At 50.1% G+C, this 16,929-nt stretch overlaps 1 protein-coding gene across 2 annotated transcripts; it reads left to right on the top strand.

Annotated features, from left to right (window-relative positions):
* Positions 1-420: 420 nt before the first annotated feature.
* RGCC (regulator of cell cycle) lies at positions 421-16,470 on the top strand. 2 transcript variants are annotated; one of them, XM_041730912.1, is made up of 5 exons: positions 430-549; positions 950-1,135; positions 10,672-10,779; positions 13,184-13,246; positions 14,448-16,470. In XM_041730912.1, the coding sequence occupies exons 1-5, from the start codon at positions 501-503 to the stop codon at positions 14,453-14,455; spliced, it is 414 nt and encodes a 137-aa protein (XP_041586846.1). In that variant the 5' UTR covers positions 430-500; the 3' UTR covers positions 14,456-16,470. The 2 variants fall into 2 exon arrangements, with proteins under 2 accessions (XP_041586847.1, XP_041586846.1); XM_041730913.1 differs by lacking the exons at positions 13,184-13,246; positions 14,448-16,470 and adding an exon at positions 11,146-13,177 and having other exon boundaries at positions 421-549.
* Positions 16,471-16,929: the final 459 nt, after the last annotated feature.

Genomic DNA, 16,929 nt, shown 5'->3' on the forward strand with positions numbered 1-16,929 from the left:
GGGGGGAGGGACGGGGCGTCCCCGGGGCGCGGCTGGGACGCTCTCGCCCCCCCCCGCCCCGCCCCGCCCCCGCCCGCGGCTATAAGACGGCGGGGCCCGAGGGTGGCGGCGGCCGAGCGGGAGCGGGAGCGGGAGCGGGAGCGGGAGCGGGAGCGGGAGCCGGAGCGGGACCCGGAGCAGGAGCCGGCGGGGAGCGGGAGCGGAGGCGGCGCGGCCGGAGAGCGCGAGCCCGGAGCCGGCGGGCGGGCAGGGCGGACCGAGCCGGGGCGCGCGGGGGCCCGCCCGGCGCAGCGCCCTCCCCGCGCCCCGCAGGACCCCCCCCCCCGGCGCCCCGACCCCGCAGCGCCCTCCCCCGCGCCCCGCAGGACCCTCCCCGCGCCCCGCAGGCCCCCCCCCCCCGGCGCCCCGACCCCGCAGCGCCCTCCCCGCGCCCCGCAGGACCCCCCCCTCCCCGGCGCCCCGACCCCGCAGGAGCCTCCCCGCGCCCGGGCCGCGCGCCCATGAAGCCTCCCGCCGCGCAGAGCAGCCCCGCGGCCGCCGCCGCCGCAGGTGAGTGCAGCGGCCCTAGCCCCGCGCTTCCGCAGCCGGGGTCCCCGGGCGGCCTCTCCCCGCCGGGCCGGACACCTCCGCGGGCGCGCCCTGACCCAGTCTGCGCTCCGCCACCCGCTGGCCCGCGCGCCCCGGGGCCGGTACCGACAGCCGCGGACGGACACCCGCGGCCGGGGCGTAGGGGTGCGGGGAAGGCTCCGCCGCCCGGTTACCGGGTGACCTGGCGTCACGGCGGAGGCTCAGTTTCCGCAGCTCGAAAATGGGCGGGACGGGGGGCGGCGTGGGGGGCGGCGTGGGGCGGCGTGGGGGGCGGCGGGGGGGGCGGCGTGGGGGGCGCCGGGGGTCCCCGAGGGTCCCCGAGGCCCGCGCTGAGCCCGCCCCCGCCCGCCCCCGCCCGCAGCCCCCGCCCTGGACTCGGCGGCCGCGGGGGACCTGACGGACGCGCTGTGCGAGTTCGACGCGGTGCTGGCCGACTTCGCGTCGCCCTTCCACGAGCGCCACTTCCACTACGAGGAGCACCTGGAGCGCATGAAGCGGCGGAGCAGCGCCAGCGTGAGCGACAGCAGCGGCTTCAGCGACTCGGAGAGTAGGTGTGGGGCGGGGGGCTCCGTGCGTCCACCCTGCGCGGCGCGGCCCCCCCCCCCCTCCCCGGGGTCACTGCTCACCTGCCCCGCCTCCCCCCTGCCCGCTCCGTCTCCCCGGGGTCGCTGCTCACCTGCCCCGCCTCCCCCTGCCCGCTCCGTCTCCCCGGGGTCACTGCTCACCTGCCCTGCCTCTCCCCTGCACGCTCCGTCTCTCCTGGGTCGCTGCTCACCTGCCCGCCTCCCCCCTGCCCGCTCCGTCTCCCCGGGGTCGCTCCTCACCTGCCCGCCTCTCCCCTGCACGCTCCGTCTCCCACCTGCCCCGCCTCCCCCTGCCCGCTCTGTCTCCCCAGGGTCGCTCCTCACCTGCCCGCCTCCCCCCTGCCCGCTCCGTCTCTCTGGGGTCGCTCTTCACCTGCCACCCCCCCGCCCGTCCCCCTCTGCTCGCACCATCTCTCACCTGCCCGCCTCCCCCCTGCCAGCTCTGTCTCCCACCTGCCCACCTCCCCCCTGCCCCGCCCCCCTCTGCCCGCACTGTTTCTCACCTGCCCCGCCTCCCCCCTGTCCCCTGGGTCTCCCGGGGTCGCTCCTCACCTGCCCCGCCTCCCCCCTGCCCGCTCCATCTACCACCTGCCCCGCCTCCCCCCTGCCCGCTCCATCTACCACCTGCCCCGCCTCCCCCCTGCCCGCTCCATCTACCACCTGCCCCGCCTCCCCCCTGCCCGCTGGGTCTCCCGGGGTCGCTCCTCACCTGCCCCGCCTCCCCCCTGCCCGCTCCATCTACCACCTGCCCCGCCTCCCCCCTGCCCCCTGGGTCTCCCGGGGTCGCTCCTCACCTGCCCCGCCTCCCCCCTGCCCGCTGGGTCTCTTCTCAGTCTCTCTTTCAGAGCGTGCGGGGCAAGTGCGGAGGGAGGGACGCAGGAGGACCCAATACTGAAAACTTTGGGAAAGGTCTCCCAAGCTGCTGTTCTTGGGATTCCTGAAATAACATCCTCACATTTTCTTCTGGCTGTGAGCTCCCAGGCTTGCTGTGGCGCTGCAGGCCTTTTGGAAAGACTCTCTGGCCTCCCCGCAGAGTTCAAGTGCCTGAGAGAGTGGCCCTCTTCCTTCTGGCAGGTCCCCCAAGGGGACTGCTGGCTTCCACACCTCCCGCCCCCCACCCCCACCTCGGGCTTCAGAGGGAGCCGGAGAGCAGATGGGCTTAGAGGTGCTTCCTGACAACGTGTCTCCTCTTGGAGACTTACCCCAGGGTCTCTTTGTCTTCAATGACCTTGCAAGTGGGACACTCCCCACCGACCCTCCAAGGATCAGATGGTCTGTAAGGATTCCAGATACCCGTTTAGGTGTCCGTTTAGGTGTCAGGATCTGGTGACTTTTCAATATCATGTGGTTGTTGTTGGTTTTCCAATCCTGGATGACTTAGTATTTTTCTTAGACTTTTCTTGAGACTTCATTCCCTACGTGAGTTACAGCATGAATGTCACTCCCTTTGCTGCCCTTGACTCTGGAAGCGAAAGCAATGACCCAATGATCTTTCCTTGTGATTCTCTTCTTTTGAAACCTGAAGCTTTTCCTCATTCCAGGGCAAAGATAGAGCCCCAGACCTCCACATGAGCTGTCCTCCTGAAAATGAATAAAGGCCCTCGCCACCCTGTCCGGGGGTTTGAGTCAGAAACCTGAGGTCCCTCTTGACTTTCCTTGGAAGCCCCCGCCCCCCGCCCCAGGGGTTGGATTTAATTGCAGCTTTTGAGGTGAACAGGAATGGGATAGCATGCTGTTACTTTTCCGTTTTGTATTTTGGACTTTATTGCTAATGACTGGACCCCTTATTTCCAATTTCAAAAGGAAATCTAAAAACTTTTGAAATCTGCCTCAATATCTGTGGCCAAACTTCAATAAGTCTCCTTCTGCTGGGGCTTGGAGCGAGTTATTTATTCATCACATACAAATTCGCCCCCCCCACAGGAAAGAAAGCTGGGACAGTCTGTCCAGTGCTGTGCTATTGCAAAGAATAACTCCTTTCTAAACCGCAGCCGCATTTGGCTAGAATATGGTCTGAGCTGGCCCATCACGGGTGATTGCAGCTCCCTCAGGGTAGGATTTCAGACTTGAGATCTGTTTTCAAGGGCCTCAAAGAGAAGGCACCCAGAAACACATTGTTAACGATTTGGGGGGAGATATTTGGAAGTCTGTAGTTTCTCTTGTGGGGGTCGGGGGGGGGGCTTGTGTGTTTTGCTTTCTGCTTTTGTTGTTAACTGTGTATTTTGCTGACCCTTAGTTTGGTGGCTAGGGCAATAATGGGGATGGCATAAAGAAGGCTCAGATGACACTAGTCTTTATAAATGTGTAGTTTAGTTTGTCCCCCATAAGACTGGTTAGAAATAGTGGTGGCAGAAGCGGTGTGTGTCTAACAGTAATTTCTTGAGGAAGCATAATGTATGTGTCTTAACTGCCACCAAGAACTGAGCCCAGATGTTGATTATATGTATTTGTCCAATGCTTTTCTGAGGAAAGGAATGTTTGAGAGAGGTAGGTCCTACTGAGATGTGGGCCACCAAAGCGGGGGGCCAACCAGGATAATGATAATAAGAGCACCTCACTTCTACTCAGCCCTTAGGAGGATTATTGTTCTTATTTGTTAGCTCTTATTGGTGGTGATCTCTGCTGTGTTTTATTTATTTATTTTTTCAAAGATTTTATTTATTCATGTGTGAGAGACAGAGAGAGAGGCGGAGACACAGGCTGAAGGCCAAACCTCTGAGCCACCCAGGGATCCCCCCGGTTGCTTGCTTCTAAAGAAGAAACATAGACATTCTTCCGCCCAAAGAGGCAAATTACCTAGATCGAGAAGAATGTATGTTTAATAGAGAAATATTCCTTCCTGTTCCCACTTAACAGTGTGTCCCCCAAAGACGTGAGTGAAGAGAAGACCAAAGTGAAAATTGCAAGATAGCTCCTCCTTATGGGTGGCATTTAAATGGGGGTTGGTCAGAACAGGCTTGTTCTTTCCCCCTAAACTTGGGTCCAACAGGTAATTCTCAGACACTTTGGTGGGAGCAGTTTTAACGTCAGCAATAAAAGGGCAGCGTAATTAGGAGCTAGGGCAGTGTTGTTCAAACTTGATCCTTAGAGGTGCTCCAGGAGTCACAAACTTCTTCGGTTTGAGCTTATTAAAAAACCAAACCAAACATTGGTTTTCAATATTTTCAAAACTGTAAATGCACACTCTAATTCCTCAAAATATGTTCAGTGGAATTTTAACTCGTAATTACTAAGTTTTTTTTTTTTTTTTAATGTTCTTTTTTTTAAATTTTTTTTTATTTATTTATGATAGTCACAGAGAGAGAGAGAGAGAGAGGCAGAGACACAGGCAGAGGGAGAAGCAGGCTCCATGCACCGGGAGCCCGACGTGGGATTCGATCCCGGGTCTCCAGGATCGCGCCCTGAGCCAAAGGCAGGCGCTAAACCGCTGCGCCACCCAGGGATCCCTCATAATTACTAAGTTTTAATCAATGTGTTAATTGATAGGTTTCCACTGAATGATCTTATACGAAGTTTATTTTTTTATTATTATTTTTTTAAATTTTTATTTATTTATTTATGATAGTCACACAGAGAGAGAGAGAGGCAGAGACACAGGCAGAGGGAGAAGCAGGCTCCATGCACCGGGAGCCCGATGTGGGATTCGATCCCGGATCTCCAGGATCGCGCCCTGGGCCAAAGGCAGGCGCCAAACCGCTGCGCCACCCAGGGATCCCCTCCACTGAATGATCTTATACGAAGTTTATTTATTTTATTTTTTTATTATTATTTTTTAAAATTTTTATTTATTTATGATAGTCACACAGAGAGAGAGAGAGAGAGAGAGAAAGAGAGGCAGAGACACAGGCAGAGGGAGAAGCAGGCTCCATGCACCGGGAGCCCGGCGTGGGATTTGATTCCGGGTCTCTAGGATCATGCCCTGGGCCAAAGGCAGGCGCTAAACCACTGCGCCACCCAAGGATCCCTTATACGAAGTTTAAAATATTAACTTGAACTTTTTTTTAAAGATATATATTTTTAAAGATTTTATTTATCTATTCATGAGAACACAGAGAGAGAGAGAGGCAGAGACACAGGCAAGGGAGAAGCAAGCTCCATGCAGGGAGCCCGATGTGGGACTCGATCCCGGGACTCCAGGATCACACCCTGGGCTGAAGGCGGTGCTAAACCTCTGAGCCCCTGGGCTGCCCCTTAACTTGAACTTTTCAAGGTGGTATGAACTTCTATCTTCACTGTATTGGGGTTTCACATACCCTTTTCCCTTGAAGGGGAGGGGGGGCGTGTTTTGTTACTTAACAGAAAGGATCTGAAGACTCCTGTTGTGTGAGGGATATTGTGATATTGTAGAGCCACTTTAGGGAGTGAGGAACTGCCTTCTTTAGCATGTGCAAGACCAGGACATTTGTATGTCTTTGCTGAGTCTCTTCCAGCTTGGGCACCTGATGGGCACTGGGTGCCAGCGTGACAGGTAGCGTATTGGCTGATCTGGTTTAGGAGCTACAGAGATTGGAATCCGAGCTTGCTCAACCGTGAGAGAGTAAGTTAGGAGCCCTGTGGCTGCACTGGCACGGTGTTAGGGATTCCAGGTGGGTGTTAGGGTCCAGGTGGGTGACCGGGCTCATTCTGATGGGGACCTGGAGAGGTGTGGAAAGGGACCAAGCAGAGCCAGAAGGGAAGCTGGGGCGATCTATCCTACTTCTAGATAGAGAGGTTTTCAGAATTTAGATTTTGTGGAGGAGATTAACCTCCCTCCCTGCCCCCCGGCCCCTGCCACCAACCCTTCCCTGTGGCAAAAGGAAACAGGTCCAAGGCTTTCTTTTTCCCAGTTAATTACTGTAGTTTGCTTGTCTTCAACGTGTGGGATTGTTCTATATTTACAGGCGCTCTGGGCAAGGTTTACTGTCTGTGGCTTTTCTTTCCTCTGGAGGAGCACATGTCGGTGCTAACCCTAAATTACCTTTTTCCCCACCTCCAAACTAAAAGAGCACAACTACCTTTTAAACAGGCTTCAGTTTTTACGGCTGAGTTTCTCAAGCTCTGTTGGTGAGCATTAGAGCTGGGTGTTTGTATACTGAATGTGCTGGCACTTCTTCAGCGGGGGTCTTAGAAAACTTGGTGCTTGAGCTCGAGGAGCCTGGCTTCAGCACACCAAGGTCACAGGCCAAGGACATTTCTGAGGAGGCTTTGAGATGCTCGTTGAGATGGGGCTTTGGAGCTGATTGAAGTAGACACTGCGGAGCCTGGAAATATCTGGTCTTATTACCTGCCAAAGTTCCCCAAATCATCACCATGTGTGTCCCTCGAACCCCCGTTAATAGCAACACCTGATTTGGGGCTGGGGCCATAATACGTTAATGTGCTATCAGCCAGCAGCACGTTGCTGTCATTTTATCAGACCAACTGACTGCTGGTTTGCAGAGGAGAGAGTTCCAGAGGCGTGAAAAGGCTTTCCTTACCTTTTCATCTACCACACTGCTTTCCATGAGGTCTTCTTCATGGAGGGCGCTCAGCAAAAGTCCACAGAGTGAAAATTTTACTGGATAAAAGGAGACGAGGTCTAGAGCGTGAGCTCCTTCTCTGGTGGTGGTTTGTTTTAGGGAGGTTTATTCTGGGGTGCCTCCGAACATAAGCTTCTCCTAAGAATGTTGCTAGTGGGGGCCCCTGGGTGGCTCAGTGGTCGAGCACCTGCCTTCGGCCCAGGGCGTGATCCCGGGGTCCTGGGATCGAGTCCCACATCAGGCTCCCTGTGGGAAGCCTGCTTCTCCCTCTGCCTCTCTCTGTGTCTCTCGTGAATAAATAAAAATCTTAAAAAAAAAAAAAAGAATGTTGCTATTACCTGAAGAGGAGGAAGCCGAGCCCCAGGATCTTGGTCGTTACTCTTTTCTATGGTGACCTCTCCTCTCCTGGCCATGTCCTCCTCCATTTCACCAGAATAAAATCATGAAAACCATAGGAATCCTACATGGAGCACCTCGTTACTATTCCCCTTTTGCTAAGGAGGAAACTAAGACTCAGGTAAAGTGATGGGCACAGGGTCACACAGTCGTGGTGACCTCCCACCCCATACATCTCAACCGTGGCACCATCTGCTGGGCTTCTCACTAGCTTTGGGCTTCTTGAAGTTGCTTTTCTCATCTTTTTTTTTTCATGAATGACGTGTATACAGTATTACCACAGGGTGGGACTAGACTGTGGGCAGGTTTGGTTCAAGGAGGCTGGGGGTTCATTTCCTGTTGATGGTTGAGTATCCTGGAGCCTGGGGTCAGGTCTGGCTCAGATTTGCACTGGAACCCACAGGAGGAGAGAGGACTCAAGGTGTGGCAATGCCCCGGTGTGTGAGCTTGTGTGTGTTTGTGGGGGGTGGCGTGTAAGGGGAGGGGGGAAGTGAGGAAGTGAGCATGTGCTATGTTGACATGCCTGTGCGCCCCGTGTGTGTTTATATATAGATAGTGTACTTGGTTGTTGTTTTTTTTTTTTTTCTCTCTCCCTCCCTCATTGGGGGAGTAGCATGAGTCCATTAGCCGTAAGAGGAACTTCTGATTATTTTAAGTTTGGTTTGCAACTGAATTTATTAGGCAAGTAACAGCCAGGTTGTCTATATATTTTCTGAATTTGAGGAAAATACTTGGATCAAAAAGGCATTTTAACACCAGGCTTTAAAGGCTAAGAAGAGGCACTGTGTGGCAATGTCCCGGTACCTATGACTCATTCTCCACAGTCTCAAAACCACCTGAGCTACCCAGTTTTTCCTGAATCCTCGTTGGGGGTCTTTTTTTTTTTTTCCCTGCATTTTGCAATGGCCTTTTCCATGTCTAGATAGAGCATTCCTTCCCCCGAAAACAGTGACAGTGGTCTACTTGCTGGTGAGGAAAAATAAATTGTGTGTGTGTGTGTGTCCCACCCCCCCCCCCCGCCCCGCCACGCGTGAGCCCCCCTCCCCCCGAGGATGAGTATATGTGGCTGTAACATTGCTAAAGAGTTGGAGCAAAATAGAGATGACGTCAAAGTCAGGGCGAGGGCCCGTGGTGCAGGGTGGGGTGGAGTGAGGTGTGGTGGTGAAACTGGCTCTCAAGGACCACCTGCTTCTGGGAGATAGAGACCAGAGGTGTGATCACTGAAGTCTGGGCTGGGCACCCTGGGCCAGGGATGGAGGCGATGTTCTCCGTGTCCTTTAGAATAAAAAATTATGGGTCAAATACCTCCTACTCTTTCCTTCTGTCTCAGGGGTCTGGGCATGAGGCCGGCCTCCCCGGAGCCCTCTGTGGTTTTCCTGCCACTAAGTCTTAGCTCATCGTTTCCCTGCAAGTTTCTCGGGTTCTATTTGTGGCGATTCTCCTACCTATTACGTGGTGACAAACTGTCATGCTCTGCTGTAGGTCTGCAGCGGACTTGACCACTTTTTTGTACGTAAGGGAAAGGCTTTCCCTTGAGAAAATCCAGACTGTTCTAGAAGTGGGCTGACAAAGCAGGCAGAAGGGCTTCCCCGGTCGAGTTCCATGGAACACAAGTGCCTTGAGAATATTAAGGGGCGGCCACAAAAAAATGTGTCCCATAGTTAAATTTGAGAAATAAGGCTAAGCTGGTTTTTCATAAGACTTCTCAGGGACATTAAAGTGGGAAGACGCAGTAGGAATCTCCAGGGGTGCTTGGTGTTTCTCAAACCTAGTTGATCTCACAGTTCTTCTTTCCAAAGGACCAGTATTCTGAGGGATATATATTTGGGGAAATACAAGTGTGAGGTTGGGTATCTTGGATCTCAGTAGGTGTTCACCATCAAAGCCCTGAAAAGTGACTGGTGGTCCTTTTAGGTGACCTGGGCTGGACCTCTAAAGGGAGAAAAGATTGTGAGGGTCAGGCATGTCTGGAAGAGTGAACAAGATGAGTGTGTAGGTCAGGAAGACAGGATGGCACTGGGGCCACCTGGTTGGGGTGGGGGGTAAAGCGGAGTGGGAGGAAGGGGAGCCAGGTGTAGGGCCTGAGAAACTTGTAGCAGCCTTTTAGGGATGAAGCTGAATTCTTTTGGGATGAGAAGACTCTGCTTCTGAAAACCTTTTTTAATCTGAATATATCTTCTGTGACTTCATGTTCACTTTGAGTTATGGGGACCAAAGAAAGATGTGTTTGCCTCCTCCTGAGCTGGAGGTCACTGGATTAAGGCGAGTGAATCCCCAAGAAGGGTAGAGTCCTGCCCAGGCCCTCTTGATGCAGCTGGCGTCTTGCACCTGAACGGCCTCTCCAGAGCTCATCTCGGCTCCACCTGTGGCTGGCTTCGAGTTTTGTTTTAACCAGGAAGACTTAACTTTGTGACCTCAGAGGCCACATCCTGCTTCTGTGGGCTGCTCTGCCTTTGAGCCCTTTGAGTGGGTCCTACTCAGCCAGCAGCTCCCTTTAGGTGTCACAGTCACGTGGCCGGGCTGGCCGTGGGTTGGTTTCCTCCTTCTTGGCAGGGTCTAGAGAAGTAGGCCCTCAGAACGTTAAGAGCTGGAAGGGACTTTAAGGATTGCGGAGCCTTCCCATTTTCTTCGTGGCAAAACTGAGGCTCAGAGATACTATCTTGCTCAAGGGTGCCCGAGTACCTAAGTAGCTGAGCTGGTTCCCTTGACTCCCAGCATAGCCCTGCTTCCGGAACCTTGTCCTGCTTTCTCTCTGGTCTTCAGGGGTAGGACGATAGAAGGAGCCACAAAGTTACTCCCAGTGTCTAGAATTGACAACCCCTACAAAAAATATTGATCTCTGACCCTCCAGCTTATCCTTAGATGTAAGTTCTCAGGAAAACCGTGACACAGACTCTCTTGAGCAGGTAGGAAGGATTATTATTATTATTTAAACATTTAAAAAAAAGAGATTTATTTATTTATTTTAGAGAGCAGAGGGGGAGAGAGGGAGGGAGCAAGAGAGAGAGAGAGAGACAGAGAATCTCCAGCAGACTCCCCACTGAGTGTGGAGCCCAGTCGGGGGGTGGACTGGTTCCATGACGCTGAGATCATGACTTGAGCTGAAATCAAGAGTCAGATGCTCAATCGACTGAGCCACCCAGGTGCTCCCAGGCAGGGAGGATTATTAAGTAATGGGATCCAACTGTGTATTTGTATTTTAGGGAAATCAGAGGGCAGAAGGGACTTTTTTTTTTAGGAAAGAGGGTTCTTTTTTGCTCCACAATCCCAAACCAACCCCCCACCCCTCATCAGCCAAGCATTGGCTTGGTTGTCAGTTAGAGACCCGGGCAGTGGGCTCCTATGTGTTGCAAAGGAGGCTGGTCTGGTCATGATAATCCTATCACAGTCTCCTTTGCAAGGGTCTCCATGCAAGACCCTGGGTGTGCAGGACACACACACACACAGGCACTCCCCTGCCTCAAATCATTTGAGGGCAGAATTATGAAGTCTGGAAATGAACCTGTTTTCTTTACAACTTTGCTCCTTTTGGAGAGGAGCCATGGTTATCAATAGACTAGAGACTGAAAACCACCTTGAATGAGTTATATTTTCTTTCCTGGAAGGTGCAGATTCGCTCTACAGGAACAGCTTCAGCTTCAGTGATGAAAAACTGAATTCTCCAACAGACTCTGCTCCGGCTCTGCTCTCCCCCGCTGGCACTCCTCGGAAAGGTAGGCTCATGGGTTGTGGTGTGAGGTTTTGGGCTTCCTCTACTGCCTTCCCCCCTCAATCTCTCCTCTCCTCTCCCTTAGCCCTGACTGATCTTCCCCAAATGGGGGCACTTCGGTGGCTCAGTCGTTGAGCACCTGCCTTTGGCTCAGGTCGAGATCCTGGGGTCCGGGGATCAAGTTCCCGCATCAGGCTCCCTGCATGGAGCCTGCTTCTCCCTCTGCCTATGTCTCTGCCTCTCTCTCTGTGTCTCTTATAAATAAATAAATAAAATCTTAAAAAAATATATTTCCCAAATACATGAAACAAGTAGAGAAAACTAACATCCATGTACAGGATGGTGTGAAATGGAATTTGTTCTCCCTCAGGATTCTGATCAATGTGAAAACGGATCAGATAAATGGGGAGCAAGAAACCAAATTCGCAGGGAGAAAGAAAACCGGTCTTCTCCAGACTCTGCTTTCTCTCACGTGGTGTAATCAAGACTGCTAAATGACAGTGCTCTCCCAGACTGGTTGGTTCTAGAACTGAAAGCTCAGCAGCAGTTAGGCTTTGCAAGAAAGTGGGATTCTTTTTATTTGCATTAACTGTGTAACCAATGCTTTCAGATGACCAATTTAATAATATTAAACGGGGTCATCCTCATGAGACCAGCGATGAGCTAACATGATTTAAAATAGCAGCTCCAGCCTGGCTCTACTGTGACATTAATAGACCTTAAAAAAAAAAAAGTTTTTAAAGATGCATGAGCGGTTTCTTATTTTTTGGAACTTGTAAAGTGTCTCCAGCTAGAGAGCTGAATGTTCTGTTATATTGGACAAGTGCCCTTTTGAAAACAAAAGGAGTTTTTTTTCCCCCTCAAGAAACATTATACTTGCTGAAAATAGTTGCAGAACGCAATAAAAATGGAACATAGTTAAAAAAGAAATATGAAGATTCTATTACTTTTCTCACTCTTGGCATCAATGAGGAATTTCGCTCTTTTTTCGAAAGAGTGATTTTTCAATTCTTCCTCCCAAAGGAGCGGTGTCAGCAGCAGCCACTGGGGACCCTGCCATCGTCCAGCTCCCTGTCAGTAAAATGGAGCTATTGAATTTGGAGAGACAGGGCAGTGTGGGAGGTGGCTTCAAGACGTGCCCAGATTTGCTACCTGATTCTCAAGACAAAGAAATTACAGAGAGAGAATGAGAGAGAGAGAGAGAGAGAGAGAGAAAATCTAGTGGTAGATTGCCTTTAAAGGCTGAGAACTAAAAAAAAAAAAAGCTGAGAACTAGGCAGCCCGGGTGGCTCAGCAGTTTAGCGCCTGCCTTTGGCCTAGAGACTGATCCTGGAGACCCAGGATCGAGTCCCATGTCAGGCTCCCTGCATGGGGCCTGCTTCTCCCTCTGCCTGTGTCTCTGCCTCTCTCTCTCTATGTGTCTCTCATGAATACATAAAATCTTAAAAAAATAAAAAATAAAATAAAAGCTGAGAACAACAAGCTGTTTGTAGCCGGCAAGGGTTAACAGATGAAACTCCGGGAATGCATTTGGGAGAAGGTATGAATGATGCACTCTGCAGGAAAGCGTATGGGTCGCAGGGCATAGAGGGAACAGAAGCCCAATGAGGACTTGGCACCTTGCGCTGGCCGCTGGAGGGATGGGGCCTCCCGTTGCCTTCCCTGTACCATTTTGACAAAGAGCCGTGGCCCCCGTTCATTTCCTCCTGGGCGGACCCCGAGGGCTGCAGCACTGCCCTGGGGTGGTAGCAAACCTGAAGGTGTTGACAAGAGGCGTAGCGAGAATCCGGAGTCTGGGTGTCCGCTCTGCACAGCGCCAAGCTTACCGGATATTTTTGACAGCTAACTCAGAGCTGACACAATAAAAAATCAAGCCTTTTTGTATTTCTTCCCAGCCCCTCACTCCCCCTGCCTTTCAAATTCTTTTTTTTTTTTTTAAAGATTTTATTTATTTATTCATGAGACAGAGAGAGAGGGGTGGGCAGAGACATAGGCAGAGAGAGAAGCGGGTTCCCTGCGGGGAGTCCGATGCGGGACTTGAACTCAAGACCCCGGGATCATGACCTGAGCCAAAGGCAGACGCTCAACCACTGAGCCATCTAGGTGTCCCTGCCCTTCAAACTCTTAAGGAAGTGAAAGGAGATGGTCCTTCTAGGTTGTTGGGCTGGGGGTGGCGTGAGGGCTGATGAACTGAAGAAAAAAGGGAGACATTTAGGCTAATCTTCAGCATCTGTGTCTGAGTTGACTGTCAGTAAACACTGGAGCAGACACTTCGGCTTGGTACAGGACACTTGAAAATGATGCCTCTGTAGATACAGAGATGCAAAGCGGGGTCACATCATCCTGGGAACCCAGGGCATCAGGAGCCGTCGTGATATGGAAACTGAAGGCCGACTCTTGTTTTTCAGCCAAGCTAGGAGACACGAAAGAGCTAGAAGACTTTATTGCTGATCTTGACAGAACATTAGCAAGTGAGTACATGCCTGGGATTAAAAAAAAAAAAATCAAACAGAAAACCAACCAACACTCACTGCTGATAAAGTGCCCTAATATTTACCAGCTTGCCGGGGGACAAGAAGTTACATCATCAGGCTTCTTTAGGTTCAGAAACATAACCCTAGTGGCTCAGAAAGAAGTTCTGAGGGTAAGTCTGCGTTCATGTAGATCGTGCGCCTTTCCAAACAGTGAGAGACAGGCCACCAGCAAACAGACCCTGTCACCAAACGCCCACTTAGTGAAGATTAGGGAACATACTTCCCATTTGGCAGTTACACTACTGGTACCTCTTTTGTGTGACCAAAAATGTTGAGAAGTGAAGATATCACACCATAACTACAATGTGGGTGGGAGGGTATGTCCAGAAGACGGGCCCCCAAGAAATCAATCTACCCACTCTGTTTCAAAAGGAAAGGATTTAAAAAAGAAAGAAAGAAAAGAAAGAAAAGAAAAAGAAAAGAAAAGTATTACAAGAGCCAGAAGGATCGGGAATGAAGGTTTAGCTCCTGTACCCTGGTGGGCTGTATTCAGTCACAGAGCAAAAGAATTTTGTCCTAGCCTCTTAATTTTTCAATGAAAGAGTTGATTTTCCATAAGAAATGTTTTATGCTGGACTCTGCTAGATAGCCAGGTCAGACCTGAAAGGTTAGATCCAAAGCTGGTTATTTTAACAGGACTCAGTGCGTAACAGGGTTTCAGACGGACCTAAATAGGGTGGAAAGTCAAGGTCCTTGCGTATTTTCTATTTGTTGGAGAATTTTATTGCCCATTCTCTTACATGCTGTACCATCCCACATCTGAAGACCTAGGCCTGTTTTGACAGAGATTATTGTAATTACAGCACAATTTGTATGAGACCCAGGTAACAGGCCTGCCTGCTTCATGGGAATTGCAGCTGGCTGCCCTGTCGTACCAGTTACTCAGACCTACATTACGTGGGAAGCCTGCCATTAAGTTTAGTGCTTTGATGCCCGTCTGTGATAGTGTGATCCGGTTACATATGAGAATTGGGAACTTTTTTTCCCACATTTTTATTTTTAATTTTTTTTTACATATTTTTTAAATTGGAGTTCAATTCGCCAACATATAGCATAACACCCAGTGCTCATCCCATCAAGTGCCCCCCTCCGTGCCCTTTTGTGTGAGTGGATAACCTTATTTATCGCCTCTTTATAGGTATGTGAAACAAGGAGAAGTTCTGGGTCCTTCATCATAAGGGAGAAGCTTCAGAAAGCTCCAAGGACCTGGTAAACATCAGCTACAGAAGTTCCTACCAGAGCGGACAGAGATGAGTGCTCACCTACCGCCAGGCCATTCTCAGGCTTGTGCATAAAAACCAACCTTTGAGATCATCTCTGGGCAATTTAGACAGTGAAACTGACTTTGTTTACCAGCTTGCCATGTATTAGAACAGATGACCTATGCTAATATTCTATTTTCTCTCAAAACCTAGCTATCCCGTAATTTAAAGTGCTTTTATGAAAAATATTTGTAATTAATTATATATGGTTGGAAACAGTAAATATGCTTTTCCCAGTATAATATATTTTTGTATGCAAATAAAATTTGACCTAGAGTCTGTATTCTGTAAACTTCTTTTTTTTTTCTTTCTTTCTTTCAGTGTGTTCCCATTTAAATGATATTCTAGTGGGAATAACACTCCTCTTGACGTCTAACAAGGGCTTTGGGTGCTGCCCAAGAGACAATAGGACGGTGAACTGAGGTGTCTTTTTGAAGCTCCTTCAGGGCTCGAAAGGGAAATGCTGGCCTGTGATTCCTGGGACATTTTAATTTGAGGATTATGGGGGTTTTTTAATTGAGGTATCGTTGATGTACAATATTATATGAGTCTCAGGTGTACAACACAGTGAACTGACACTTCTGTACCTTTCCAGACGCTCACTACGATAAATGTACCTGTCACCCCACAAAGTATTACATTATTGACTATATTCCCTATGCTGTACTTTTCATCCCTGTGACTGAGGATTGTGGTTTGTTGGGTTCCTCCTCCATCTTTATTCTCCTCATATCTTACCACCTTTTTAGGTGCCATGGGCTCTTTCTTTCAATTAAGGGAAACACTCACACTCAAAATTCAGGACCGAAATATGAGGGAACGTGGGGGCAGCTGGAGAACTTGAAAATGAAGGTGCTATCATCAGATGAAGGAAGATCTGATGGCTCCAGCCTTGATGCTTACGTTCAGGTGGCTTCCGTGGAGCTGGAGGGTCCAGATGCAAGGTCTTCCACAGGGTGGGCTTTGCATGTGGAAGCCAATGACCACCTCCACTCCCAGCCACCTGCCTTTTGGGGACAATGGAGAGAGCATAACAAGGGGAAAGCTCATAATTTTCTTATCTATGCTTTTCTATCTTTAAAACCTCTAAAAATAGGGGTGCCTGGGTGACCCGGTCAGTTGGGCATCTGACTCTTGGTTTCGGCTCAGGTCATGATCTCAGGGTTGTAGAATGGAGCCTGTGTTGGGCTTCATGCTCAGTGGGGAGTCTGCTTAAAGATTCTCTCTTTCTCTCTCCCTCCATCCCCTCCCTCCTGCTCACGTGTGTACCTGCTTGCACCCTTTCCCTCTAAAGAAGAAAAAAAATAGTAATAATAAAACCCGAAATAACCAGGCATTACTTTGATAATTGGCATCAAGTTATTTAAAAACTCCCATCCTTATGTTTCTATAGGATACAAATCCAAAACATAAGTACTCGGAATTTTATTTATATCTTCAAAAGCTAATTACTATATTTGACCTGTGTTTTAGGACATCAGAAAACTACATGGCGTTTACTTTTTTTTTTTTTTAAGATTTTATTTGTTTGACAGGCAGAGGGAGGTGAAGCAGACTCCCTGCTCAGCAGGGAGCCCCATGCGGGGCTGATGCCAGGACCCTGGGACCATGGCCTGAGCTGAAGATAGATGCTTAACCGACTGAACCACCCAGGCTACGTGGTCTCTTCTTTAACCTTTGTCTTTTCCTCAGTTTCTTGGACGTCTTTGGGTTGAGCCCAAATATTTTCTTTATTTCTTTATTGACCTGTAATTCACATGCCTTAATATGCATCCTTCTAAGTGTACAGTTCAGTGGTTTTTAGCATATTAACAGAGTTGTGCAGCCATCCCCAGTATCTGATTCTCTGTCTCCGTGAATTTCTCTATTCTGGATGTTTTCAATAAATATTGTATGTGACCCTTTGTGTCTGGCTTCTTTCTCTTAGCATACAATTTTCAAGGTTCATCCGTGTCGTACATGAATCAGTACTTCGTTCCTTTTTATGACTGAATAATCCACTGTATGGATACACCACGTTTTGTTTACCCATTTTTTAGTTGAGGGACATTTGGATTGTTTCTACTTTTTTTTGGCTAATGAATAATTCCATCAGGAATATCAAAGTATAAGTTGTCGTGTGGACGTATTTTAAAGTTTCTCTTGGGTACATAACTTAGAGTGGAATTATGAGGTCATCTGATAATCCTATGTTTAACCTTTTGAGGAATTGCCAAATTTTTCCGTGGCAGCTGCACCATTTTACATGCCCATCAGCAATCTATGTAGGCTCTCATTTGTCCACATCCTCACCCACACTTGTTATTGTCTGTATTTTTGAATAAAACCATCTTATTGGTTGTGAAGTGGTATCTTACT

This window comes from Vulpes lagopus, chromosome 16 (genome assembly GCF_018345385.1).
Source record: "Vulpes lagopus strain Blue_001 chromosome 16, ASM1834538v1, whole genome shotgun sequence".
Classification (NCBI taxonomy): Eukaryota; Metazoa; Chordata; class Mammalia; order Carnivora; family Canidae; genus Vulpes; species Vulpes lagopus.

Excerpts from the sequence above, each read along its gene's own strand:
- RGCC (XM_041730912.1), top strand. The coding sequence starts at position 501 with ATGAAGCCTCCCGCCGCGCAGAGCAGCCCCGCGGCCGCCGCCGCCGCA. Across the intron at positions 1,136-10,671 it reads CGGCTTCAGCGACTCGGAGA|GTGCAGATTCGCTCTACAGG; the intron begins GTAGGTGTGGGG and ends CTTTCCTGGAAG. Across the intron at positions 10,780-13,183 it reads CGCTGGCACTCCTCGGAAAG|CCAAGCTAGGAGACACGAAA; the intron begins GTAGGCTCATGG and ends CTTGTTTTTCAG.